This window comes from Cynocephalus volans, chromosome 7 (assembly GCF_027409185.1).
Source record: "Cynocephalus volans isolate mCynVol1 chromosome 7, mCynVol1.pri, whole genome shotgun sequence".
Classification (NCBI taxonomy): Eukaryota; Metazoa; Chordata; class Mammalia; order Dermoptera; family Cynocephalidae; genus Cynocephalus; species Cynocephalus volans.
In genome coordinates, this window is record NC_084466.1 from 131,009,251 (window position 1) to 131,035,546 (window position 26,296).

The window sequence follows — 26,296 nt, forward strand, 5'->3', positions numbered from 1 at the left end:
CTGGTGAGGATGTGGAGAAAAGGGAACTCTCCTACATTGCTGGTGGGAATGTAAGTTAGTACAGCCATCGTGGAAAACAATTTGGAGGTTCCTCAGAGAACTAAAAATTGAACTACCCTATGATCCAGCAATCCCACTACTGGGCATATACCCAAAGGAAATAAATATGGAAGAGACACCTGCACTCCCATGTTCATTGCAACACTATTCACAATAGCCAAGAGATGGAGTCAACTTAAATGCCCATCATCTGAAGATGAATAAAAAAACTGTGGTGTATATACACAATGGAATACCATTTAGCTGTATGCAAAAAAAGAAATCCTAGAACTGTAGACATCATGTTTAGTGAAGTAAGCCAGGCACGAAAAGACAAGTACCACATGATCTCATGCATATGTAGAAGCTAAAAAAAAGTGATTCTCATAGAAGCAGAGAGTAGAATAACGGTTACCAGAGGTCAGAAGGGGAGCGAGGACAGTGGGGAGGGGAAGACGTAACAAAGCTATGCTCTCCACCCTAAGGGAATCAATGAAAAGTGCATGCACATGTTGAAAAAACACACAGTACCTCCCAAATGTGTACAGATAAATATTAAAATTGAAGAACAACAACACTGCATTGACATGGTTAAATTCCCAGGACCCTTGGTTCTTTAAGGATGGACTAAATGGCTGGTATCATTGCTTACAAATGTGTCTTGAACCTGGTGGAGATTATGTGGAGAAATAAAGTTTATCTTTTTTATTTTCATCTTTTAATTCCATTTTGTTGAGAAATAAAGTCTATCTTTTTTATTTTCATCTTTTAATTCCATTTTTCCATGACCTTTTTGAAGTCCCCTATATTCACATTTGGATATGCTATTTTACAATCTGACTTTTTCAAAGAAAGTCTACACCATTTTTAACCATGTTTTAAATGCGACATTTTTAATTAAAAATCCAGAGAAGTAGGATATTTCACATTTCTATAAACTGTAAGGCCTTAAAACAGAAGTGAAACTGCATGATTAGGGGTGCATGCCCCTCTTTGGAGGTCATGTGTCTTCAGGAGAATGAAAGGCTCCTCCTGATTTGTCTGCCAGCTCTGCTGACATCTTTCAGGGGTCCCTTTTATGTATGGCCATGCCTACAGAGGCTCCTGGTTCTTTGGGAACGGTGAGACTACCTGTCCTGGGCCCCCTCAGTCAAATGTCTATCCACTGGGATGATGTAACATTCATCCTGGCAAGGTTAACGATTAAATTGTTGGGATGAAAGGTCAGGACGTTTGCCTTTAGTTAAAACATCAAAACATCAGGATGGGGGATAACACATTGCTTCTCACCTTCCACCTTCTCAGAGGGAAAGAATAAAGAAACAACATAGTCATAGAAGAGAGTCTTCCTTCCAGAAGTGCTCCTGTAATCATGCTGGAAAAGTTCTGCAACTCTACTTTTTGGGTGAGAAATTACGTTTATCCTCACTGTTGATTCTTCTCAGACTCAGAACTAGTGGTAGATTAGCTTAGAGTAGCCATCAATAAGAACCAGAAAAGCTGGATATGCAGTTGGTCTAAAGCTCAGGCTTTTTTAGAAAGGGTAATTTACAATATCCCCAGAGGATATGCTATCTGGGAAAGGTAATCTAATTTATTCTCTAACATATGTTTATTGTATCCCAGGCTCTTTTCTTGGACTAGCTAGCTGTAATATTGCTTTGCCTAAAGAGAAATAGAGAAAAGACTTCCAATTTAATCAGTGTTGGGAAGGGGTATTGTTGTGGTTATTGTTGTTGTGTAGTTTGTTGAGTAGGAGGAAGGGAAGGTACGATTGAGTCTTGTTGAGATATGTTGATTTGAAATCATAGTGATACGTCCTAGAGGAACTGGAAGCTAGTAACATGGACTAGAAGTTGAGTCCAGGGATAAAGTTTGGGCATCATAAACACTGAGACAATTTTGAACCATTATAATTGGGCAGTTACTGTTTATAGAGAAGAAAGAAAGGAGGAGGCACGGCTGAAGGAGGGGTCAGGTACTTACAGGGTGAACAACAAGAGTGTAACATCATGGAGTCATAGACAGAGAATCTCAAGACAGAGGGCAATGGACAGTGCCGAGTGGGTTAGTGGCACACACAGTGAGAAAGGACCTCGGATTGAGTGCTTTGAGAAAGTGTCATCTGCAAATTCCTAGCATCAGCATTAGAATCACCTGGGGGTGATTAACATAGTTTAAGTATCTTAGGTGACTTGATTCTTCTGAATTCTAAAGTTTGACAACTTTACGTAGAGATGAGAAGAGCAGGAATGAGATAGCGAAGTATGTAAGCTGCATTTCAGATGTTAGAAAGATCCTGGGCCCCAAGGCCTTCAAGGCCAGGACATGCATACCACAGGAAGATGGGGCCTAATAGGCCCAAGTATCCTTGCAAGTCATCTCTTGAGAATCTTCTCTGAGAATTACCCAACAAATCATCTTGTTCAGGGCACCTCAACCTTTTCTTTAAAGAGTCTGTGCAAATCGCCATTCAAAACAATTAAAAAATATTTATAGGAAGAGTAAAATCTACGTGCACATGACTCAGATATAAGAACTGGTGCCCCGCTCCCACCCCTATCCCACAAGACGCCTCCATTTATTGCAGAACGCAAAGACTAGTACAAGGCTTGCTGGGAGCAAGCCTTCTGTCCAGCAGTGCCGTTGTTGCTCCTGTGCAGAAACTGGCCAGGGGCTCTCAGCTCTGATGTAAGCCCTCTGGGCCCTAGGAGGCTAAATGGTGAGACTGAGCATGCTGCCTGTCTTGTGCATGCATGTTTGAATGTCTGTCAGTGATTTCAATCATTGCTAGAAACTAGAAGAACAAGTTTTTATATCCCAGGGAACTAGTCTTCCCTTTGGACTGAGGAACAGTTCCTCTTCTTCCTATGACTCGGCAAATGCAGTGGTGAGGTTAACTCAGAACAGCTGGTACAGAGATTTACTTAATCACAGGAAGATAGGTTTTCAGAGGTTGGGTTGGCCAGAAACGTCAGAAAATGTCATTAAGCGGTGAATTTGTATCAATGCAAATGAACAGGAAAATACAGTTAAAGTTAAAGGACATGGATATGGAGTTGAGTTAAAACTGTTTGGAAGTGGGTGGGTGTGCTGGGGGATGGTCTCCTGTCTTCAAAAATGCCTGTATCCAACAATTTTCCCTTTTGGTCCCCAGAATTCATCATTCCTGGATAGCCCGGAGGCAGACCTGCCCCTTTGTTTTGAGCAGACTGTTCTGGTGTGGATTCCCTTGGGCTTCCTTTGGCTCCTGGCGCCTTGGCAGCTTCTCCATGTGTACAGATTCAGGGGCAAGAGATCTTCTGTAAACAAACTCTACCTTGCCAAGCAGGTATGGTAACGCCACTGTTTTCAAGTTCTGTTTCCTTGGTGCACAATAGAGACATTTTCTTGTTGATTAGTGTCCTCTTACCTGTCTTTAACCAGCTTTCCCAAGTGCTGCTGTGTCAGGTAGAAACATGGTTTGAGTGTTCCTCTCTCCACCTGCCGTATGCTTCACTGGCATCTTGCTGTATTTCTTAGTCAAAGTAGGTTTGATTTTTGCACACCAGTAATGACTCTTAATTTTTATGGATATTGAGTTCCCTAAACACAAATGATAAGTAAACAATGTAATTGCTATTATCTTTTCAGTGTTTGAGAAGTGAACACTGCACCACTTGTCTTTAAGCTCTTCTCAGAAGTCAGGAGACTCATTCAGCCGGCACCTGCCTCGAGGTGAAAATGAACTATATAATGTATCTTCTGCATCTTTGAGACAATCTGACCATGACTCAGCTCCCAACACTTGGATCTGAAGTTTTCCCGAAGTGTCCCACGAATCAGGATAATCACTCACAGTGTAGGGAGAAGTGAGTGTGCACAGTGACAAGCTGAGTAGTAAATAATGGAAAGGACAGGGGCTGGGGAGAGAGCCCAGGAGGAGCGAAGGGAGGACCTCAGCCAGCTGCACTGACTCACTCAGGGAGGGCACTTGTGGGAACCCAAGACCCTCAGTTGAGGTTGTAAAGTAACCTCATAAAATCCACGTCTGCTTCCTTTCAGTACGTTTTTTTCTGTCTGTCCTTATCTTTAAACAGGTATTTAGGAGGCAAATTAGATCTCATTGTTCTGTGAACATACATACCAACAACCTCAGTTTACCTCAGCCTGAAAGGAGGGAAAGGGCTTGGCCAAAGCCAGTGGGATTCACATTGACACTCTGAAGTGGGGCTGGTAGTGGGTTTTGTCAGACTCTGCACAGGAAAAGAAGAATCTTTGAGAGCCGAGGGCAGGATCACTGTCTCCCTTGTTGACCCAAGTGCCCAGCATAGGACCTAGCATGTAGTGAGCACTCAGTTTGAATTCAGGGTTTGTTGACTGTTGGTGTTAAAGGTACTCAAGGCATAGGGGCTGAATCAGGAATGTGGCAGACTCTGAATATTCTGAACACGAACAACATGCTTTAGTATCCTTGGAAATGAGCTAGTCAATTTGAGAACATTTTCATTTCCTCCAAAGGAAACCCTTTATCCCCTATTTCCTCATCCCACGTAACCCTAAGTGACCACTAACCTGCTTCCTGTCACTATAGATTTCCCTATTCTAGACATTTCATATGAATGGAATCATACAGTATGTGGTCCTTTATGACTGGCTTTGTGCACTTAGCATAATGTTTCAGGGTTCATCCATGCTGTAGCATGTATCAGTACTTCATTCCTTTTTATGGCAGAATATTATTTCATTGTATGAATGGATTGCACATTCTGTTAAATTTTATAGATGGAAATCACTTTAGAGAAGAAAACAAAAAACGCAATGTATTAGCTTTCTTCCCCCTGTAGTTAACAATCTATCTACCTTTATTTACAATCTCAGGAGTTCCACTTAGAATTTATGTTTTACTTTTTTGTCCTCTATTCTGAGGGTGACAAGCACAAATTAGCTTCTTCCTAAAAATTTCAAAATAATTGGTTTCTTCTCTGAAATGGTAGGAAGTATAATTCCTCAGAGTAAAACTCCACTTCTCTGAGAACTTTCTTCTCCTCTCAATCCCCAACTTCATTTGGTTTCTCAGCCTCCTCTTCCCATGTCTTTGGGCTGTCTTTTTCTCTCTGACTCTCCTGAGTTGTTATTGGTATTGTCGTTTGGTCATTAGTGCAGTGCTTACCTCATCTGAACTTTGTCAAATTACTTGTCCAAGCTGGTAAGTGACTCCACAGGTTTGTTTGTTTGCTTAAGGATACATCCTTAGTGAAGGACCCAGAACAGACTCAGTAATTTAATGAATTGAAATCTAAAATGACTGAATTAATGAATGAATCCCAGGGGAACAAAAGAGGAATTTTGTGTGCTGGAGGCTGTAGAAATACCGAGATTAGAAGAAGATGGGCAGCAAAAAGTTTCAGAGAACAGGACTAAGATAAGTGGCTGGAGCTTGTTTCAGGAAATCAGATTTTAGCTAAATAAACAGAAGAATTTTCTGATAAAAATAAGTGCCCAATAATAGAATGGGCTGCTGGGGGATATAGTCCCTGAAAACACTGAAGATGAAGTTAGACGTTCATCTGCTAGGGACTGGTGGAAGTAGACACCCTCTATCGTGGGTAGATTCAACCAGAGTGCCTTGTCATTCATAAAGTGCTGGGAAAAGGGGCACCTTGCAGAGGTGGAGAGGTATTAAATTTGGGCAAACCACACTCCTTTCTTTTTTAATACCAATGAGATTGTATCTCCTTAGGAAGTTGAGTTTAGTAAACCCCTTGTGTGGTTGGAGCTCTTCCAATAAATCAGAGATCAGGGCAAAGAGCACCAAGGACTTGGTAATCATTAAACGACCACAATATTTCCCTGATCCTTATTGATATAAGCATGTGTACGTTTCCGATTATAAAAATAATGTGTGGTTATTGTAGAAAGCTTGGAGGCTTTAGAGACATAGGAAGAAAATGAAATCCATTGATAACTGTATCACTCTGATCTGCTTCTATTAACATTTTGGTGTGTTTCCTTCTACTCTCTTTATAAAAACAAAGTAATTATATTGTTTACTTTGGGTATATACCCAGTAGTGATATAGCTGGGTTGTAGGGTACATCTATTTTTAGTTCTCTGAGGAACCTCCATGCCGTATTCTACAATGGTTATACCAATTTATACTCCCACCTGCAATGTAGGAGAGTTCCCTTTTCTCTGCATCCTCACCAATATTTGTTATTTTTTGTCTTGTTAATAGCCATTCTTACTGGAATGAGGTGATATCTCATTGTGGTTTTAATTTGCGTTTCCCTGATGGTTAGTGATGCTGAGTATTTTATCCTGTGCCTGTTGGCCATGTGCATGTCTTCTGAAATGAAATCAACATAATCGAAAAGACACCTGCACACCCATGTTCATCGCAGCACTATTCACAATAGCCAATAGACGGAATCAACCTAAATGTCCATCAGCAGATGAATGGACCAAAACACTGTGGCATATATACACAGTGGAATACTGCTAAGCTATCTTAAAAAAAAAAATGATATCCTATCATTTGCAGCAACATGGATGGAACTGAAAACCTTTGTGTTAAATGAACTGTCAGGCACAAAAAGTCAAATACTGCCTCATATCACTCATATGTGGAATCCAGAAAAAGAAAGTGATTCTCATAGAAGTAGAGAGTAGAATAATGGTTACCAGAGGAGGGGTGTGGAGGGCAGGAGGAGAAGGGGTGGACTAATGGGTACGAACCTATGCTATGGATCCTAAGTGAATCATTGTGCAGTACATGCATGTATTGAAACAGCACACTGTACCCCACAAATGTGTACAAGTAAACGTTAAAATATTTTGATGAAAAAGTAAATAAAAAGGTACAAATCAAAAGCAAAAGCATTATATGTAAAAATAGCTAGAAGAGAGGATTTTGAAGGTTCTCACCACAAAGAAATGACGTGTTTGAGGTGATGAATATGCTAATTATCCTGATTTGATCATTAAACAACATATAGGATACATTCGAAACATCACATTGTACCCCATAAACATGTGCTATTATTATGTGTCAGTTAAAAACAAAATACAACTTATAAAAGAAAAGCAAAAAGTATTTTTTTCATGTTCCTAAATCTCAGTCCCATTCTCCAGAGGCCTCCATTTAAAATTATTCTGGTGGTTACCTCTGTATCTTCAATTAATGTGTTTATAACTATACTTTCGTGATCTATCAACTGCAGAAAAGCTTTGTTTCTGCTCTCTAGGAGGGACAAGGAATTTGGCTTTCTTTTCTTCTCTTTTTCTGTCTCTTTATTTTGCACGATTATTTTCAGTTCTTCTATTTGCCACCTTTATATCTAAGGATAATCTGCCATCATTGTACATGCTGATGGCTTTTGTGTAAGATGAGAGAATTAGTGCCCCCAAATTTCTCAATCCCTTCTAGTGGAGAACATCCTCCGAGTTTTCAGAAAGAGTGACAGCAAGTAGTCTCTAAGTCCTTTCTTTCTGAAAATGTTCATCTGCACATGGAATGCTAAGTTCAAAATTTTTTTACTCTGGAGATGTCACTACGTTGTTCTCCAGCATCATGTGATACTGAGTTAGAATTCTTCCCGTTCCTTGTTATCCTCTCTAGAAGCTTTTATGCTCTTTATTCTTGATTTCCTCAAATTTCTCCAGAGTCTGTCTCCATGAGTCTTTTTTCAATCAGTTGGTTCTGCACTTTCGATCTAAAGACTTACATCTTTCTTATCTCTGAGAAATTTCCATATATTAGTCCTTTCACTTCCTGTCCTCCAATTTTGAAATTCTGTCTCTCTGGAACTTCTTTTAGATGAATGTTGTGCTCTGAACCGGTCCTCCTTCTCAGCTTCTCTCTTGTGCACACTCTCTCTGTGTGTCTCTGTCTCTCTCTGTCTCTCTCTCTCTCTCTGTCTCTTTCTGTCTCTCTCTGTCTCTCTGTCTCTGTTTCTGTCTCTCTCTCTCTCTCTCTCTCTCTTTCTCTCACGGTCTCTTTTCTCCTATGTTCTGGGAGATTTTCTTGTTTTCCCCAGTTATCCTAAATTACCTTTATTTTATCAATCATGGGTTTGATTTCCAAGTACTCTTCTTAATTTCTGAATATATCCTTTTTTTTTTAAACATAAACCCATTATTGGATGCAATGTCTTCTCAAATCTCTTAGGACATTAATTTAAAAATAATTTGCAATATTTTACTGTTCACTTAATAATTTCTGTTTGTTTCATTCCTGAATTAATTGTTTCGTTTAATTATCTTGGCTGTCTTCTTTGCTAGTATTGGTTTTTTTCCCACTTCCTAGTGATGATTACTGTTCTGTTCATGTTTATGAATAAACATTTAAGTAAATTAACATAGGTGGCTGGTGTAGGTCTCTCTGCCTTTATTCGTCAGCCTCCCCAGCTGGCCTGTCCCTGATGTGAGGCCTGACTGTGAGCTCTGGGTCCTGGACAACCATCTTTGTGGACTTCCTGGCTTCCCCCAAGAGAAGAAGCCTGGGCTGTACCTCTCCACCCCTAAGCTGACATGAGGATGAATTTCCTCTGGGGCACCGCTGTCCACACGACCCCTCCAGCCCTCCTCAGGGAAAGCATTCACATTCTTCAGAGAGCACTGTTCTTGTTTTAGCCTGGGCTGGGGGTGGTGACGGTAAATATATTTGTCAGTGGATGTGCAGTGATGAGGTGGGGGTGTGGGGACAAGGAAGAGACTGGAATAACTGTACAGTTCTGTACACGGAACTTCAAGTGAGCCTCTGATTTCTGTCCTGTTTCTCACCCCTACTCTCTGTCAGGGCTGAGTAGAAGGAATAGATTTACATCAGTTACGGCTCTTTCACCTTCAAGTCACTCCTTTTGGGTTCAACTGTAAGGAATTTATTATCGTATATAACAAGAAGTCCAGAATTAGTGCAGCTCCAGGATTTGTTATGTCAGCAACTCAGCATCAACATGTAGCTGATTATTTTTACCTTTCTTCTGATAATTCAGCATATCAGCTGGTAATCAAGCTAGCACGTGGTTACAGGATGGTTGAAAAAGCTCCAGGCGCCGTACTTGCAAGTGTCAGGGTCCAGAGGCAGATAAAGGGGCCAGGAGTCCGTATGTGTCATTAAAACATACAAACAAGCAAACTAATAGCTTTATTAAGATTATAATTCATATACTATAAAACTCTCTGTTTAAAGTGTACAATTCAGTGATTTTTAGTATGTTCAAGGAATTGTGTGACCTTCACCACTGTCTCATTTCAGAATATTTCTATCACTCCAAAAGAAACTGTGCCATTAAGCAGTAATTCTCCATTTTCCTCTTCCTGTATCCCCAGACCCTGGAAACCATTCATTTACTTTCTGTCTCTATAAATCTGCCTATTCATGTACATAGAATGATACAAAATGTGGCTTTATTCATGTGGCCAATACATGGTCTGACTTATTTCTCGTAACGTAGTGTTTTCAAACTTTACCCATGTTGTATCCTAAATCAGCCATTCATTCATTTTTTATTTTTGGAAGTTTACTTTTATTTTGGTAAAATCCATAACATGAAATTTACCATTTTAACCTTTTTGCAGTTTGCGATTCAGTGGCACTAAGTACATTCACAATGTAGTACAACCATCACCACTATGTAGTTCTAGAACTTTTCAGCAGCCCAAATGGAAACTTTGCACCCATTAAGCAGTCACTTCCCATTCCCTCCTCCACCTAGGCCCCTGTCAACCCTACATCTGCTTTATGTCTCTTCATGTGTCTAGTCTGGACATTGTAGATATAAATGCAATTATGTATTTAGATGGCCTACGATATTTGGCACTTTGTGTCTGGCTTCTTTCGCTTAGCATAACGTGTTTAAAGGTCATCCATATTGTAGCTTGTATCAATATTTCATTTCTTTTATGGCTGAACAATATTCCATTGTATGGATCTACCACTTTCTGTTATCCATTCATCAGTGGATGGACATTTTGTTGTTTCCATATTTTGCCTTTTTGGAATAATGCTGTTAGGAACATTTGTGTACAATTTTTTGGCTGGACATAGGTTTTCGGTTCTCTTGGGTATATACTTACTAGTAGAATTGCTGGGTTATATGGTAATTCTACGTTTAATATTTTGAGGAACTGACAAACTGTATTTCACAGTGGCTATGCCCTTTCACATTCCCACCAGAAGTATATGAGGCTGTAATACTCATCCTCAGCAATACTTGTTACTGTCCATCTTTTCACTATAGCTGTCCTCATAGGTGTGAAGTGTATCTCATTGTGGTTTTGATTTGCATTTCACTAATGACTAATAAAGTTGAGCAGCTTTTTATGCTTATGGCCACTTGCATAGTTTCTTTGAAGAAATGCCTATTCAAACCCTTTGTCCATTTTTTAAGTGGGTTGCTTGTGTCTTTTTATTGTTGAGTTGTAAGAGTTCTTTATATATTCTGGATCTATGTATCACTTTGATCAGTGAGGAAAACCTTTCCCAGGAGCCCCCACAAGCTGTCTCCAGCTTATCTTTGGCCAGAATTATGTGTCATGCCCATGGCTAAAGCAGTCACAGGCCAGAGGAATGGAAACATCATGATTGGTTTTGATTCACCCCATGTGGTTGGAAATGGGTCCAGCTTCCTCTCAGGCATATCACTGAGCTGAGTAGAATGAATATTTTACAAAAGGGGGGCTCTGTTGGGAAGAAGAGTGTGGTTTGGGGTAGGTAACTCTACCAGTCAGGGTCCCAAAAGGAAACAGATGGTTGAGGCAAAATAGGATAATTTGAGGGGACTTATTTACAAAGAGACCTGGGGCTTAGTAGCACTAAGCTGTTAACACTCTAGGCTTGAAGGAACAAGGATGGGGAGGGAACCTGGTGTGGCAGACGGAAGATACCAGCTCGGCAGCCAGTGCTACTTATCTACCTCAGGCTTCCCTTTCACTGCTGCCTTTTACTGTGTGTTTTGGGCCATGGCTTTTCTGCTCTTTTACCTGTCGCTATTGATAAGTTTGCTTTTAATCTTCTAAAACTTACCTGGTCTATTGAGCTCATCCTTCTGCATTCATATTCTCAATGTGTTATAGATTTATTGTTTGGGTGCTTATTTTACTATCATTTCAATAGGATGGAGAGGGATGGGAGATAAAGAAATGTACTAAATCTGGCATTTTCTACACATACTTAAAAAATATAAGTGAACTCATATGCAATTTTGTAGACTAATTTTTCATTTCAGATGATACATAAAGCATTTCTCAGAGTTATCAATACTATTCTTAAACATAATTTTCATCACGTGAGTAGACCATAACTTACTTTAACAGCTCTTACAACATTAATTCCACTCAACAAACCCCTCCCTCACTGTTTTGGGTTATTTTAAGTTTTTAAATTCTTTACTATTAAGAATGAGACTCCGGGCGAACCCGTGGCTCACTTGGGAGAGTGCGGCGCTGGGAGCGCAGCAGCGCTGGGAGCGCCGAGGCCGCGGGTTCGGATCCTGTATAGGGATGGCCAGTGCGCTCACTGGCTGAGCGTGGTGCAGGCGACACCAAGCCAAGGGTTACGATCCCCTTACTGGTCATTAAAAAAAAAGAACGAGACTCCAATTAACTTTCTTGTGCATAAATATTTGCCTGATATTCAGATTATTTCCTCAGAATACATTCCTAGAATTAATATATCAAAGTATATGAGTAGTTTAGGACTTTGAAAGATAATAGAAACTTCTTATATTCTAGGAAGGTTTTTGCCAACTTAGATTCTCACCAAAAGTGAGGTAAAGTGCATGTCTCTGTAGCCTTGTCAGCACTGAGTATAAGATTTCCATCTTTGTTAATTTTATGTGCAAAAATGGCATCTCATTTACTTTCATTTCTATGAGTACTAATGCAATTGATTTTTTTTGTTTGTTTGTTTTTGTGACCGGCTGCACCGCGCTCAGCCAGTGAGCGCACCGGCCATTCCTATATAGGATCCGAACTGGCTGCGGGAGCGCTACTGCGCTCCCAGCGCCCCACTCTCCCGAGTGCGCCATGGGGTCGGCCCTGCAATTGACTTTTTAAGAATATTTTTTCATTTGTGAATTGTCTGTTCATATCACCAGTTCATTTTTCAAAATGCAGGGATTAGTGTATTTAACTTTTTATCTTTTTTTTTTTTTTCCTGCCATCCCTATATAGGATCCGAACCCGCGGTGGGAGTGCCGCTGCGCTCCCAGCACCACACTCTCCCGAGTAAGCCACGGGGGTCGGCCCGACTTTTTATCTTTTGAATAGATAAATCTCAGAGAGTTACAAAATTCAAAAGGTACAAACAGGTACACAATACTCCAGTCAGTCATTCCCGTCTTATTTGGCAGCCACTGATACCAGTTCCTTGCATATCCTTTTGGAGGTAACCCGTGCTTTTACAAACACCTATATGTGTATATTTTTTCACACAAATGTTAATGTCCCATGTATGCTCTTCAGTGTCTTGGAGATCCTTCCATTCTAGCACATAAAGATCTACATTTTTCATTTTGATGACTACTTGAGATGCTGTTATTTAGGTGTACCATAATTTACATGCCCTATATGATAAAATTTAGGTGGTTTCTAATTTTCTGCCATCATAAGCAATTCTGCAATAACTAACTTTGTATATATGAGTGTGTCTATAGGATAAATGAATAGAAATGAAATAACTGAGTTAAAGGCTTATAGATTATAGATATACAAATTGCCCTCAAGAGGTTTTTCCACAGTCTCACCAACTTTTGTTATCAAACATTTTGATGTTTGCTAATCAGTTAGGTAAAACTGGTATGTCATATTTCCAAATTGTACCCATCATTAGTGAGGTTAAACATATTTTCATGTTTAAAAGTCTTTTGTCTGTTTTTCTTTCTTTAAATTATCCATTTATATTCTGTGCTTATATTTTTACACCGCGTTGATAAGGATTTTTTTAAAAAATTGTTTTGTAGAAGTTTCGTATAAAGTATATTGGTTCTTTTTTATATAAATTGCTCAGGGCATTTCTAATCAATTGTATGAGTTTAATGTATGTAAGCCTGTGGCAAGGCTGCCTCATTTCCTTGGCCTAGGAGTGGTCTGCTGGTTTGTATTCTCTCTACCTAGTCATCCTCAAGAGTGGGTGCCTTAGCTCCAGCTTGATCTATTTTACCTCCTAATTTACCTAACAGCAAACATAACTTACCACTTCAAAAGTCATTATTTTTTTCTCAAAACCTCATGGTTTCTTTTGAGGACAGAACAATATAGTGTATTATATACATGAGAAAAATACATCCCATTATTAATATGTCTTTGACTCTACTGTTTGCTAAATTATAGCACTGGCCCCATTAGTTAAAGGTGCATTTATCTCCTTCTGTGGCTATTTTTCATTACAAAGGGCCCAATATCTCTGCCTGAGCTGTTCTGGAAGAATGAGACTTATGAGAATGAGTAGGGGCAGGTAAATGGCAGTAGAAAAGGATGAGAGTAGAGGAGATGGTGCTAGACAAAATCTTCATTTTGGTGTATAAGATACTGGTGCACCTCCTCAATGGAGGCAGTAATTTTCCCTCCTGATGGATGGGGGTGGGCCTGAAGAACAGTACAATGTGTATCATGTCTTATAAATTCATAGAACAAGTACTAATTGGCTTGGAGTCATCATGGGGTACAATTGTTTGCAATGTTAACTTCAAAGGTTATGTTGAATCAGGGCTAGCATCAATAGCCAAAGAAAGAGAATAGTGCCATCCAGTTGGGGTGGAGATTCACTTTTTAAATTTTCTATTGCTGTGTAAGAAATTACTACAAAACTTAGCACCTTAAAAATAAACATTTTTTAAAAATCTTACAGTTTCTGTGGGTTAGGAATTTGAGAGAAGCTTACCTGGATTCTGCTTCAAGGTCTCTCATGAGGTCGCAGTTAATATGTATTTGCTGGGACTACAGTCATCTGAAGGCTTGACTGGGGCTAGATAGATCTGCTTCTAAGATGACTCACTCGTGTGGCTGTTGGCAGGAGGTCTCAGCTCCTTACCATGTGGACCTCTTCCTAGAGCTAGTTGAGTGTCCTTATGACAGGGCTGGTAGCTTTCCCCAGAGGGAGTGATCCAAGAAAGAGAACAAGTAGAAAGAAGCCACATTGCTTTTTATGACCTAATCTTGGAAATCACACATTGTCATTTCTGCCATTTTCCATTTCTTGATTTCAAGTCATTAAGTGCACACCACACTCATGGGAAGGGTAAGTAAGCTCTACTTTTTGAAAGGAGGACTATCAAAAAATTTGTGGACAAATGTTGTAACCATCACATTCATCATACTTCAAAAATGCTTATCATGGCATACTTTGAACTTTATTCTATTACTTGAACTATAAGGATCCATTCATTCCAGAAATATTTCTTGTATTATCTGAATCACTCTATACCACTTTTTATCATGTGCCACTAACAGGAAACCATTCTGTTCTAAGAGCCTTATCAAGAATGATATTCTCCTAACAGTGCTCTTTTTCCCTCTCAGGTCCTCGTTGGGTTTCTTCTTGTTCTAGCAGCCATAGAGCTGGCCCTTGTACTCACAGAAGACTCTGGACAAGCCACAGTCCCTGCTATTAGATATACCAACCCAAGCCTCTACCTAGGCACATGGGTAAGGCCCATCACTACTTTGCCCAGTTTATTTTCTCTCTACCCATAGATATCTAGCTGAAATTACTCCTTGGGGATGAAATTAAGTTCAATTTTATCTATCTTTCGCAAGGGACCTAGAATGAGACAAAACTTGTTTGTAATGGGGTATAACACATTTCACCTTTTTATCTTCTTTTGGACACTAATATAGAGCCTTCCTCAGTATCCACCAGGGATTGGTTCCAGGACCTCCTGTGAATAGTAAAATCCCTGATGCTCAAGTCCCTGATATAAAACGATGCAGTATTTGCATATAACCTGTGCACATCCTCCTGTATATTTTAAATCATCTCTAGATTATATATAATACCTAATAAAATGTAAATGCTATGCAAGTAGTTCTTTTACTATATTGTCCAGGGAATAATGATGAGAAAAATGTCTGTACATGTTCAGATCAAATGGAATTTTTCAAAAGTATTTTCAATCCCCAGTTGGTTGAATTCATGGATTTCTAACACGTGGATATGGAGGGCCGACTGTATTAGCTTTAATGACTAAGTGCATGACTTATCCCCTTATGTCTTGCCATCCAAGGATCACAGATGGAGATCTAAGTTACTGATGAAAAATCATTTTTTGAGAGCTGTAAATAACATTTTTTTATTGATTGATGACTCTGATCAATGGATCACTGAGTCTAGAGTTGTTTGTATAAATTTGATATCAAAAAGTAATGTCTTGGGCTCGCTGGTTAACTCAGTTGGTTAAAGCATGATGTTGATAATGCCAAGGTCAAGGGTTCCCATCCCTGTACAGACCAGGTGCCAAAGAAAAAATATATTGAAAAATAAAGAAAAACAACTGAATTAGTTCTCATCATTATAAAAGAGGAAGATAAAGTATATTTATTTGGATTTCCAAACTTTCTGGAAAAATCAGAATGTCTGGCAACCATGGATCTACATTATTACAGGGCAGTGATCAGCTAGGACTAAGTAGCGGTTGCCCCTTTTAGACCATGTGCTCAGCACAGCCCACTATCCCCTTGCCCTGTCTTCACTCAGTAACATCTGCTGGCCTCTGTAGGCATTTGTGTTTGCTACCACCATTATACAACAGGCAAAAAAGGGTCTAGGTACTGGTGTATCGGAGCTGGCTCACACAGACCTGATCATGTATATCTCTTCCCAACCCTGCATTTAGTGACATCATGTTGGAGTTTGAAACATACCATGGCGAGAGTACTTGCACCATGAAAATGGGCAAATGCTACAAATCATGGTGCTTTTTTTTTTTTTTTACCAGAATGCTGATGTGCTAGCACAGTACTAGGTCTTGGAAACCAACATTTAATTTATTATATCAAAGTGAGATGATGCAAGGCAAGGTTTGCTTTTTAATTAATTACTTAGTCTGATATTAGAAAATCAAGATACAGACACCTTGCACCTATTCATCAGAATCTGCCTCCCTGACCTGACTACTTGTAGTGCCAAAGTAACTCCACTAAAATGCAGAAAGTGACCTTCTGCTTTCTTAGCTAATGTCCCCCCAGAGTGTGGTGATTAGAGATGAGGCCCTGGAAAAGACAGTTGGATGGTGTCATGGAGGAAATGTACAGTTTGGCATTTGTGGGCTCTGCCCGGCCAGATTAGTTACAACAATCTCCTCCTTCCACTCTCCTCTCTTCCCATGTTCTCTGATGTCTTTCTCCCCTCCTGTCCTTGGTTAGTGACAATATTCTTCAGAACTTTATGTGAATTTCTCTCTAGCTCCTGGTTTTGCTGACCCAACACAGCAGGCAATGGTGTGTACAGAAAAACTCTTGGTTCCTGTCCGTATTCTGGATCCTTTCAATACTCTGTGGGACTTTCCAGTTTCAGACTCTGATCCGGACACTCCTACAGGTAAAGAGAAAAGAGAGTGACATGAGGAGGTAGTGCTGGGCAGCTTCTAAGTCAGAGTCAATGGCATCAAATATGTTGAGCTCCAGGATAGAATTGTATAGGGGGGATTTGACACTAGGCTTTAATCACAGGCATTGATACAAATGGGTCATTTAGACTGAGTCTGGATAAAAAGTTCATTTTCTGTGTTTGTTTTTTTCCCGATAGGGCAGCAATTCCAATCTGGCTTACTCCTGCCTGTTCTTCATCTCCTATGGATTCCAGATACTCATCCTGATCCTTTCAGCATTGTCAGAAAAAAATGACTCATCAAACGTAAGACTCTAAATGTGCCCATCTCATGTATTACTTAATTGGATAATATCTTCACAAATGTAACTTAGAGATGTTTATGTCTTGCAGAGGTCTCTCAAGTCCGGAATAAGGTAGTACAGACCATTTTATGACATAAGAAAACAGACAGTGATGAGAGTATTGAAATATTGACTTTTACTTTCATACACAAATCTTTAACATGGGCTATTAGTCCATAAATCTATGCCAGAAAATATGATGATCATTCTACTATTGACCTTAGGGTACCCAAATAAACATGTTGACCAAATGACTTCAGCATCGTATCCAGTTTCTAGCACAACATCATATCTAGAAAAATTAGTTTCTGATTTTAGAATCCCATGGAGTTCGCATTTCCAATTGATTTTCTTTTTAATTTTTTGTGTCTTTCAGAATCCATCATCCACAGCTTCATTTCTGAGTAGCATCACCTTTAGTTGGTTTGACAGGTAGGAAATGCCTGGAGTGTGAATTGTCTATATCCCTACTCCTTCACTCTTCTGAAAGTGACAGAAAGCTTAATTGTTAAAAATACCTCCTGTGGTCTCCATTTCTCTTCTACTTAGAAACAGAGAGTGTTAAAACTTACAGGTCAATTTAATTTGGCCCCTTCATTGGGCAGATTGGGATGCTGAGGGGAGGATATAGGGGGATTTGCTCTTGGTATCCTGAGAGTTGCACAGGAGAAGAGGAAGGAGGCTGTAGGGCAGAACAGGGAAAACTTGGAGGCAGGCAGTGAGGCAGCCTTGGCTGCCAAAGCATCTGGAGCAGGCATCCTTGGCCTTTATAATTCCGTGGACCCCTTTGGCAGGCTGGTGAAACCCGTGACTCTCATATCAGGTAATGTTTTTAGATAAAATAAAAGACATAGGATTATAAAAAAAAGTCAAATCTATTGCTAAAGTTATCCAAATATTTTAAGAACAAATTTGGAATACATGTTGTTCTTTATTAATGCATTAAATAGCAAGATTTAGTGATGGGTCTAATAATGACCATAATTTCAAAGTGGTGATGAGCATAAGTGAGCCATGAAAACATCTCTAATTTTTCCCGGTAATGAAGGCACCAGGTCCTCCTTTTACAACTATGTTTGGTTGCCTACACTCATATTAGAAGGAAAGGCTAGATTCCAGGTAGAAGCTATTGCAAATAAAGATCTAAATTATTTTCTATGCATGTTTTTAAACCCCAGGTTGAGGACCCTCAATAGATGGATATTACAGAGGCAGCCATGGGGTCTGCTCCATTTCATAAGACTGTCATGGAGCCCCGTCAAGGAGATGTCAGAGCAGCAAAAAAGCAGCCAGTGCTTGAGGAGGAAGGAGCAGGAGCAGGGGGAGGTGATGCTCTTTGGGCTCTTAATTCAGTAGTGTCCCTCCCCTTTCCCTTCTCTTGTTGTCTCTAACACATTCCATTGCCCCCACCTGTTCCCCTTTCTACCCTCCCCCACTCCTCTGTCAAGTTCAAAGCGCTAGGAGATTTGGGATAATGAAGCAAGGGAGAAACTGCTCTTTCCATCACTCCATCCCAGGAGTGGGAGGCAGGTTTTGATAGAGGTGGTGAGGAGATCACAGCCTGTCGGTCACTCTTGTTCCAGCATGATTCTGAAAGGTTACAAGCACCCTCTGACACTCGAAGATGTCTGGGATATTGGTGAAGAGCTTAAAACCAAGACGGTAGTGAGCAAGTTTGAAACACACATGACAAGAGAGCTGCAGAAAGCCAGGAGGGCATTCCAGAGACGGCAGCAGAAGAATTCCCAGCAGAACTCTGGAGCCAGTCTGCATGGCTTGAACAGGAGTCAAAGCCAAGATGTCCTTGTCCTGGTAACTTTTGCACGAGTGTCTGTGTGAGTGTGTTGTATGCCTCAGGCAAGAGGACATCAGTATCATAGTGATACCGTGCTTACATTTTTACAGCACTTTATGCTTTTCAGTGTGTTTTGTGTTATTAGCAGTATTCACAAGACTAATAATAACTTAGTGTTATAATGGTCTATTCTCTCTTCTTTTGGGCATATTTGAAATTTTCCATAATAGAATGTTTGGGTTTTTAAAACAATATCTTAGCATTACTAGAATTTGTACCTTGGGTGGGAGTTGGCACTAGCAGATAATTTATTAATTTATTCACTCAAAAATACTGATTGAGCACAACTGTGTGTAAGACTCCATTCTTGGCACTGGGTACAAGGAACGTGCCTGAAAGAGCACCTATCTTTAGAGAGCTAGAAAATAAACAATAAACCAATGAATATGTTACTCTTTGAGAGTAATAGGTGTTATTAAGAAAATAAAACATGTTTGTGTATTCAGAGTGGAGGGCTGCTATTTAGACAGGGTAACAGAGGAGGTTTTCTCAGAGGAGGTGACATCTGAACAAAAACCCACACGATGAGGACTGTGCATCTGAGGGACAGTCAGAGTGAAGTGTACTCCAGTTAGAAGGAGCAGGAGAGCAAGGCTGAGAGGGGAACATGCGTAGCTTCTTCAGGGAACTGGAAGAAGATTAAGGCGCATTGAGAGAAAGGCTGAGCATGAGGTGAGATGAGCTCAGGGACGTGGATAGGGACTAAGCTGTGTGGACCTATGAGCCATAGTAAGGAGTCTGGATTTTATTTCAAGTCTGATGGAAAACCAGTGGAAGGTTATGACAAGAGGAGTAATATGAGTGGATTTATATTAAAAATAGAAAGCTTACTTGGTCTGCTGCCTGAAGAATGGATCATTGTGGAGCATAAGTGGGAGCTGGGTGGAAGGCTGGGCCAGTTGTCCAGGCAAGAGAGAGTGAGCAGACAGGACCTAAGTGGGAGAAATTACAAGAGTATGTCACTGGTAAAAGAAACAAAAAACAAAAAACCGAAACAAACAAACAAACGTAAAAACCAAAACCTGGAAACTGAGGTTGAGAAGCTGGAATCTGGGGCATAATGAGACGTGAGACTTTGGGGAATGTAATGTGGAGCCCAAATTGTAGCACTGATGAATGAATCATAGTGCCCCAAGCATTAGTTTCGTAGGATTGCCAGTAAAAAGTACCACAAACTGGATAATTTAAAACAACAGAAATTTATTGTCTCATAACTCAGGAGCCTAGAAGAGTGAAACAAAGATACCAGCAAGTACCATGCTCCTTTGAAACCTGCAGGGGAGGATTCTTCCTTTCCTCCTCTACCTTCTGGTTCTTGCCAGCAGTCCTTGGCATTCCTTGGCTTACAGCTGTGTCACTCTAGTCTCTGCCTATGTCATTACATGGCTATTTTTTGTCTGTGTCAGTCTCTTGTCTTCTTATAAGGACTCCAGTCATATTGGATTAGGGCCCACCCTAATGACCTCATCTTAACTTGATTACATCTGCAAAGGCCGTATTTCTAAATAAAGGCATGTTTGAAGATAATGGGTGTTAGGATTTCAACATGTCTTTTGGGAACATGCAATTCAACCCATAATATCTCACAACCACCACAAGCAAGAAAAGAACAAAAAGGTCTCTAAACATCCAAAATATATATTACCATGTCCATGCCCTTCACTCTCAGAATTGTCCCTCTGGTCTCCACTCAGAGTCTGTTCTTCATTTTACATGGTATTTTAACCGGTATAGTTGCCTGGTTTTCTTACCCAAAATAGATTTGCAAGTATCCATTAGAAGAGAGAGAGAGGAACAGCAATGACAGCTTGAAGGGTGGACAGCAGTTAGACAATAAAGAGAAGATCAAAACCTGTACAGAGAGGACAACAGAGCTCACAGTCTTAACACTCTGGAGCTGCTCAGAATAGGAACGAGGTCTTACACTACACAACTCTGTGGACACTGATGTCGTTTGGTTTTGTATCTAGGAAGAAGCTAAAAAGAAAAAAAGGAAGTCTGGGCCCACAAAAGACTTTCCCAAGTCCTGGTTGGTCAAGGCCTTCTTCAAAACTTTCTATATGGTGCTCCTGAAAGCAGTCCTACTGAAGCTAGTTCATGATGTCTTCTCATTCCTGAATCCTCAGCTGCTGAAGTGAGTTCTTGGGTTGTCCTTTCAGGGCCTCACCTGCCACCCTCCTTTTACCCTCTTGTGTATGCAGGCAGGAGCTTATTATTAAATTCCCATTTTTTCAATGCTCATAATTTTCTTTCCTTTTATGACATGTGTTCATGAAGCATGCAAGACAGTTTTCAAGATCTAAGATAATAAACACTTTAGCCTCTCTCTTTTACATATCCCTTCCCTCACAGGAGGCCAGACACTTGTTAGGGCTCTTTCCTTTTAAACAGAAGTGCTATGGGCTGACCATGTCCAAGAGGTGGGCACATACCCCAGGAGGGTAACTAACTTCATCTCTCCACAGTCACAGTCTCCCATGGGAGGTTCTGGTTAATCATGACAACACTTCGTAATCTGCCACCATCTATGGAATGAACCACCTCAAGAGAAGCCCTTCTAACTCATGCTGGATGCATGTCTTAATTCATTTTCAGGCTTGCATTGTCCTGAAATGAGTCAACTTGTTCCACACAACCACTTTTACCAGGGGGTAGGAGGAGACAGGGCCAGAACATTGCAGTGGCAGCTCTATAGGGCGTTTCCTTCATTATTCATTCTTGCAGCCTTGGAAATCAACCCTAAGCTCTTGCTGCTCATCTCCAAGAGAAAGAAAGAACACTGGGAAGACTGTAGAGCTTAGGTCTTCCAAAAGTGTTGGACTATTCTGGTCACTTTTTTTACCTGTCGTGTAAGGGTAGGGTAGCTGGCTCTGCATGAGGAGAGAGAAGAGTTCTTGAAGGCCTGAGAGGCATCACTTACTTGGTTTTCCTCTGGCAGGTGGATGATCTCCTTTGCAAATGACCATGATGCATACGTGTGGACTGGATATATCTGTGCAATCCTGTTATCTGCTGTGGCTCTCATCCAGTCTCTCTGCCTTCAATATTATTTTCATTTGTGCTTCTTGCTGGGCATGAGTGTACGAACAACCATCATGGCTTCTGTGTTTAAGAAGGTAAGCAGAAAAAGCCAGGTATCACCAAAGAAAATCTTCTTAGTAAACATGAGCATTTATTCCAAGAATGAGGAAAAGTGATAGAAGTGATAACTGATCTCAGAGGTTAATTTTGACTTAATCCTACAGCCTCCTTTAGATATTCATTTGGAAGTTAAAATACAAAAAATGTGTTCAGAATCATAAGGTGTGTGGTGGGGTAGGTGGCAGCTGCAGCCCACGAAAAGTTGGCAAGCTGTTCTGCTGCCCAGGATCTGCCTCTCGGCTTTGAAGGCTCAGATATCTGTTCTTTTCTTCCTGCCTCTAGACAAGGTGGGAATGCCTTGGGAAAGAATATAAAGTCAGAAGATAAGCTGAACAAGGGACAGACTTATGAAACCACCAGCATTTAACCCCAATACTTAGTGAAACCTGACTCAGAGTCCTGGTATATCCATCTCAAATTACAAACAATTTTGCAGGGAGAGAAGAATGCTCCATGAGCCAGGGCTCCATCTCCCAAGACCAACTTTTGCCTAGCAACTCCTTTTTCTAACCTTTACCAGCTAACCCCCTTTGCCTAACTCCTTCTTTCATATGTTAATACATGCACTCTGAGTTCAACAGAATTGGGAGCCTTTCTATTTCCTTAAGATGATTTTGCTCATTTTCACTCTGAATAATAGGTTTTAAGGTTTGACTTTCTCAGGGCGACTGTTTTTCCCTTATGTACTTGATACTAAGGTGAAGTCTCATTTTATACCCTGACAAATAAAAATATAGTAGTTATGATCAGTGTCTACAAGATTGAGGGGAAAATTCATGCCTGAGGAGATAGGGCTCTCTTTAGGTCAGAACGTCGGTTACCTTTTCTTCCTTTTTTCCTTCTACCGCTGGAAAGTTCCATCATAGTGACTTTTCTAGTACAGTTCCTGCTTTCCTCCCTTGCTTTCCTCTCTTGGAACACCAATATGTCTTTGTCTTCCCTGAGTAGATATTGACTCATTGAGAAACACTGGCATGTGATCCAAATGTCTTTAGATCAGAAGTCTGGTCAAGTCCTTTAAACTCCCAGATACCCCCGCACTAGAATTTGTCTTCCCTAAAATGGATCTTTTAATCTCCTTATTCCTTCTGGAGATACTGAATTTCTGTTAGTTTCTAGGTATTGAGGTCACTAACCAGACTATCTCAAGCATTTCTATGAATGTGCACTTTTACAAGTGTTATTCATTCCCATCATTTTGATTCTTAATATATTCCAGGTTTTGCAAATGTTACAATCAATAAAAAGATTTGTAAAATAGAGCCCTTAATAAGACCTTCATTCACATAAATATCACTATTAAAAGAGTGAAAGAAAATTACTAATTTCATATGTTTAGACAATGGCTCACTCTTTACGGAACATTTTTCACATCTATCCTCAATTCACAGCCCTGTGAAGGAAGAGCATTATTCCTATTTTACAGAGAACTAGGGCTAAGATAATTTCACTATCTGCAATCTCATAGCCAGTTCTTGACCCCAGACAAGAGTATTGGGATTAAATTAATGACCTTTCTATGTTATTGAGATTTATTAAGAAAAGAAATGTATAGTGATTACCTTAAAGTATAATTATATGCTGTCTGTCTGTCTGTCTGTTTGCTTTTTCATACCAAAGGGGAGGCACAGCAGTGGGCTGTTTCCTTTTGAGCCTTGGTGGTCTTACATTTTAGGAAGTTTCCCTCTTTTTACTGCACAACCAAGAGTCCTAGTATGTTCTGAAGAATGTATTGGTGGATTAAGATGACAGTAGAGCTTCTGCAATGAGGATGGAAGTGGGTATCTAGGGCCACTTGTAGCCCATATACCGTCTTTGTGAGAATTAGAAGAAGGGTCCCCTTCTATGGGGACCAGATGGTGCTGTGGTGAACATCGTGCAAGCTGGTTTCAGTGCTCTGCTGCATTTGTACAAGGGATTATTTTAAGTGACAGACCTGTGAGCATCAGCCTGCTTATAGCTCTAACGTGAGAACAGAAAGCCCACACTGCAAGATTCAGGCATCTAGATATTACCTGCAAATTCCTGCCAAGAGACAAGTGGTTTTACTTCAAATATGTGAACTCTGCAGCTTTCCTCTTCATTATAAAATCTTCATTATAAGTCCTTCTTGGGAATGACTTTTCTGGGCAAAGAAGTGTGTGGATGGATGGGGTTGGAGGAAGGTGGAAATAGGAGGAAAGAATGATCAAAAATGAGAGGACACTGTTTGTGTGCGAAGTTTGGAGGCAAGAAGTCACAGTCCCTTGGAGAAGTTGTTTCCATATGGAGCCCGTCCTTCCATTGTGCTCTCACTTCCTGGGTTTCCCCTTCTACTCCCCAGTGTCCTTGGCCTTATCCGTGGATCCCAATCCCAATCTTTCTCTATAGGCACTGACTCTATCCAACTCAGCCAGGAAGCAGTACACTGTTGGAGAAACAGTGAACCTGATGTCCGTGGATGCCCAGAAACTCATGGATGTGGCCAGCGTCATGCACATGCTGTGGTCAAGTGTTCTGCAGATTGTCCTATCCATCTACTTCCTGTGGAGAGAGTTGGGACCCTCGGTGTTATCAGGTGTCGGGGTGATGGTGCTCCTTATCCCAATTAATGGGATATTGGCCGCCAAGAATAAGGCTATTCAGGTAAAAAAACAGAGCCAACCGGGGGTATATGCCTTCTTTAAAGTCTAAATTCTCTTGCTTTCTCTCCTCTGATTCTTGGTGAGAGTTTGAGCCAGGAAAAGCTGGTGGAAGACTTTCCAGCATCCCAAATATATCTGGCTTTGTCTATCTTCCTTTTTCATTTTCTGACTACTCTTAGAGTTCACATACTCTACCTTCATAGAGAGGGAAGGACTGTCCAGAGACACTGCACATAACTCTTCTATCCTGCTCTGCTGGCACTGTTTCTCCACCATAGCAGTACAAACCAACCACACAGAGCCCTCACATGAGTGATATAAACTTTAAGCCTAAGTCCTGGCAATCATGCTGCTACCACCAGGTGGATAGGCCACATACAGACGGTTCTTAGCTCTGCCAGGAATCACAGGTTGGGTGGGTGGGCTTGATGTTGTATATGATTTATTCATTTATTGTGCATTTATTGAGTTACAAATAATTGTTTTAAAAATACTTATTGCACATCTTACTTTTTCGAGAACATAGCAGTAAATTAGACAAGGCTTCTGCTGTCATGGAGTGTACATTCTACTTGGGGTGGAGAGACAGACAATAAACAAAGAAGAAAATATCAGACCAAGATATGTATTCTTTAATTCTGTAATTCTACAGAATTAAACAGGGTGATGTAATAGCGTGTGAGTGGGTAGTTATCTTCAATTAGGAGGTCAAAAAAGGCCTCTGTGAGGAGGGGACATTTAAGCTGAGCTCTCTACAAAACAGGCCTGACGATGAAGGAGCAAACCTTGGGAAGGGCAGGGTAGGAAAAACCTGGGAAGAGAATACAGTCAGGCAAAGGCTGTGGGGCAGTAACAAGCTTGTCATGTTCAAGGATCAGAAAGAAGGTGGGCGTGGCAGGTGCAGAGTGGGCTAAGATAGGAGTGGAGAGAGATGAATCCCATCACCAGGCACCTCACGTTTTCACTAAGTGACAAACACAAGTGCCCTCAGTGCCTAACACCTGCAGCAAACCTGGACCCTCTCCCATGGAAGTGAGTTTTGTTTTTGTTTTGCTTTTTCCTGGCAGGTCAGAAATATGAAGAATAAGGACAAACGTTTAAAGATCATGAATGAGATTCTCAGTGGAATCAAGGTGAGAAGCCAAGCGTTGGTGTCCCTCTGTGTGCAATGACAGAAACAGTGGGCTTATTGCCCTTAACAAACCCTGGTAGAGGTTGTGGCTTCCTGCTTCTGGGCCTGTTGTGTGTCACCTGACTCCTGACTCATCTGCCTACAAGTCTCCTGTTTCATCTCCTACTATCCTGCCCAGGCCCTCTTTTGAAGCTTGATCTCTATTTATTTACCCTAAATGGTTTGTGTTGTTTTGCCTTTACATTTTACTGTAACATTTTTTTAATGTCCACAAAAGAGGAGGGAATGACATAATGAACCCATAGACTTGTCACCCAGCTCCAGCAGTTATCAGAATGACCTAACTAGTTTCATCTATTTACCTTACCTACTCCCATTCCATACCTACTAGAGTATCTTAAAGGAATCTCAGATATCTTGTCATTTCCTTCATAATCTCTTGTATGTATCTGTAAAAGAAGGACCTCCTTTTTTTAAATTTACTTTTTTTTTTTGCTACTGGCCAGCATGGGAATCTGAACCCTTGACCTTGCTGTTATAACACTGTGCTCTAACCAACTGAAAAGCTGGCCAGCCCAGGACTTTCTTTTGTTAACATAACCACAATACCATCATCACACCGAAAAAAAAAAT

General features: G+C 40.5%; 1 protein-coding gene across 1 annotated transcript in view; it reads left to right on the forward strand.

Annotated features, from left to right (window-relative positions):
• The first annotated feature begins 1,411 nt into the window (after window positions 1–1,411).
• The window catches only part of LOC134382000 (ATP-binding cassette sub-family C member 2), a 56,550-nt gene continuing 31,665 nt past the window's right edge, over window positions 1,412–26,296 (forward strand). The window contains exons 1-11 of the mRNA XM_063102032.1: window positions 1,412–1,444; window positions 3,197–3,370; window positions 14,542–14,667; window positions 16,424–16,558; window positions 16,766–16,873; window positions 17,288–17,343; window positions 18,495–18,723; window positions 20,737–20,900; window positions 21,705–21,882; window positions 24,278–24,532; window positions 25,599–25,664. Of these exons, the coding sequence (XP_062958102.1) occupies window positions 1,412–1,444; window positions 3,197–3,370; window positions 14,542–14,667; window positions 16,424–16,558; window positions 16,766–16,873; window positions 17,288–17,343; window positions 18,495–18,723; window positions 20,737–20,900; window positions 21,705–21,882; window positions 24,278–24,532; window positions 25,599–25,664 (1,524 nt within the window). The remainder of the gene's footprint in view (window positions 1,445–3,196; window positions 3,371–14,541; window positions 14,668–16,423; window positions 16,559–16,765; window positions 16,874–17,287; window positions 17,344–18,494; window positions 18,724–20,736; window positions 20,901–21,704; window positions 21,883–24,277; window positions 24,533–25,598; window positions 25,665–26,296) is intronic.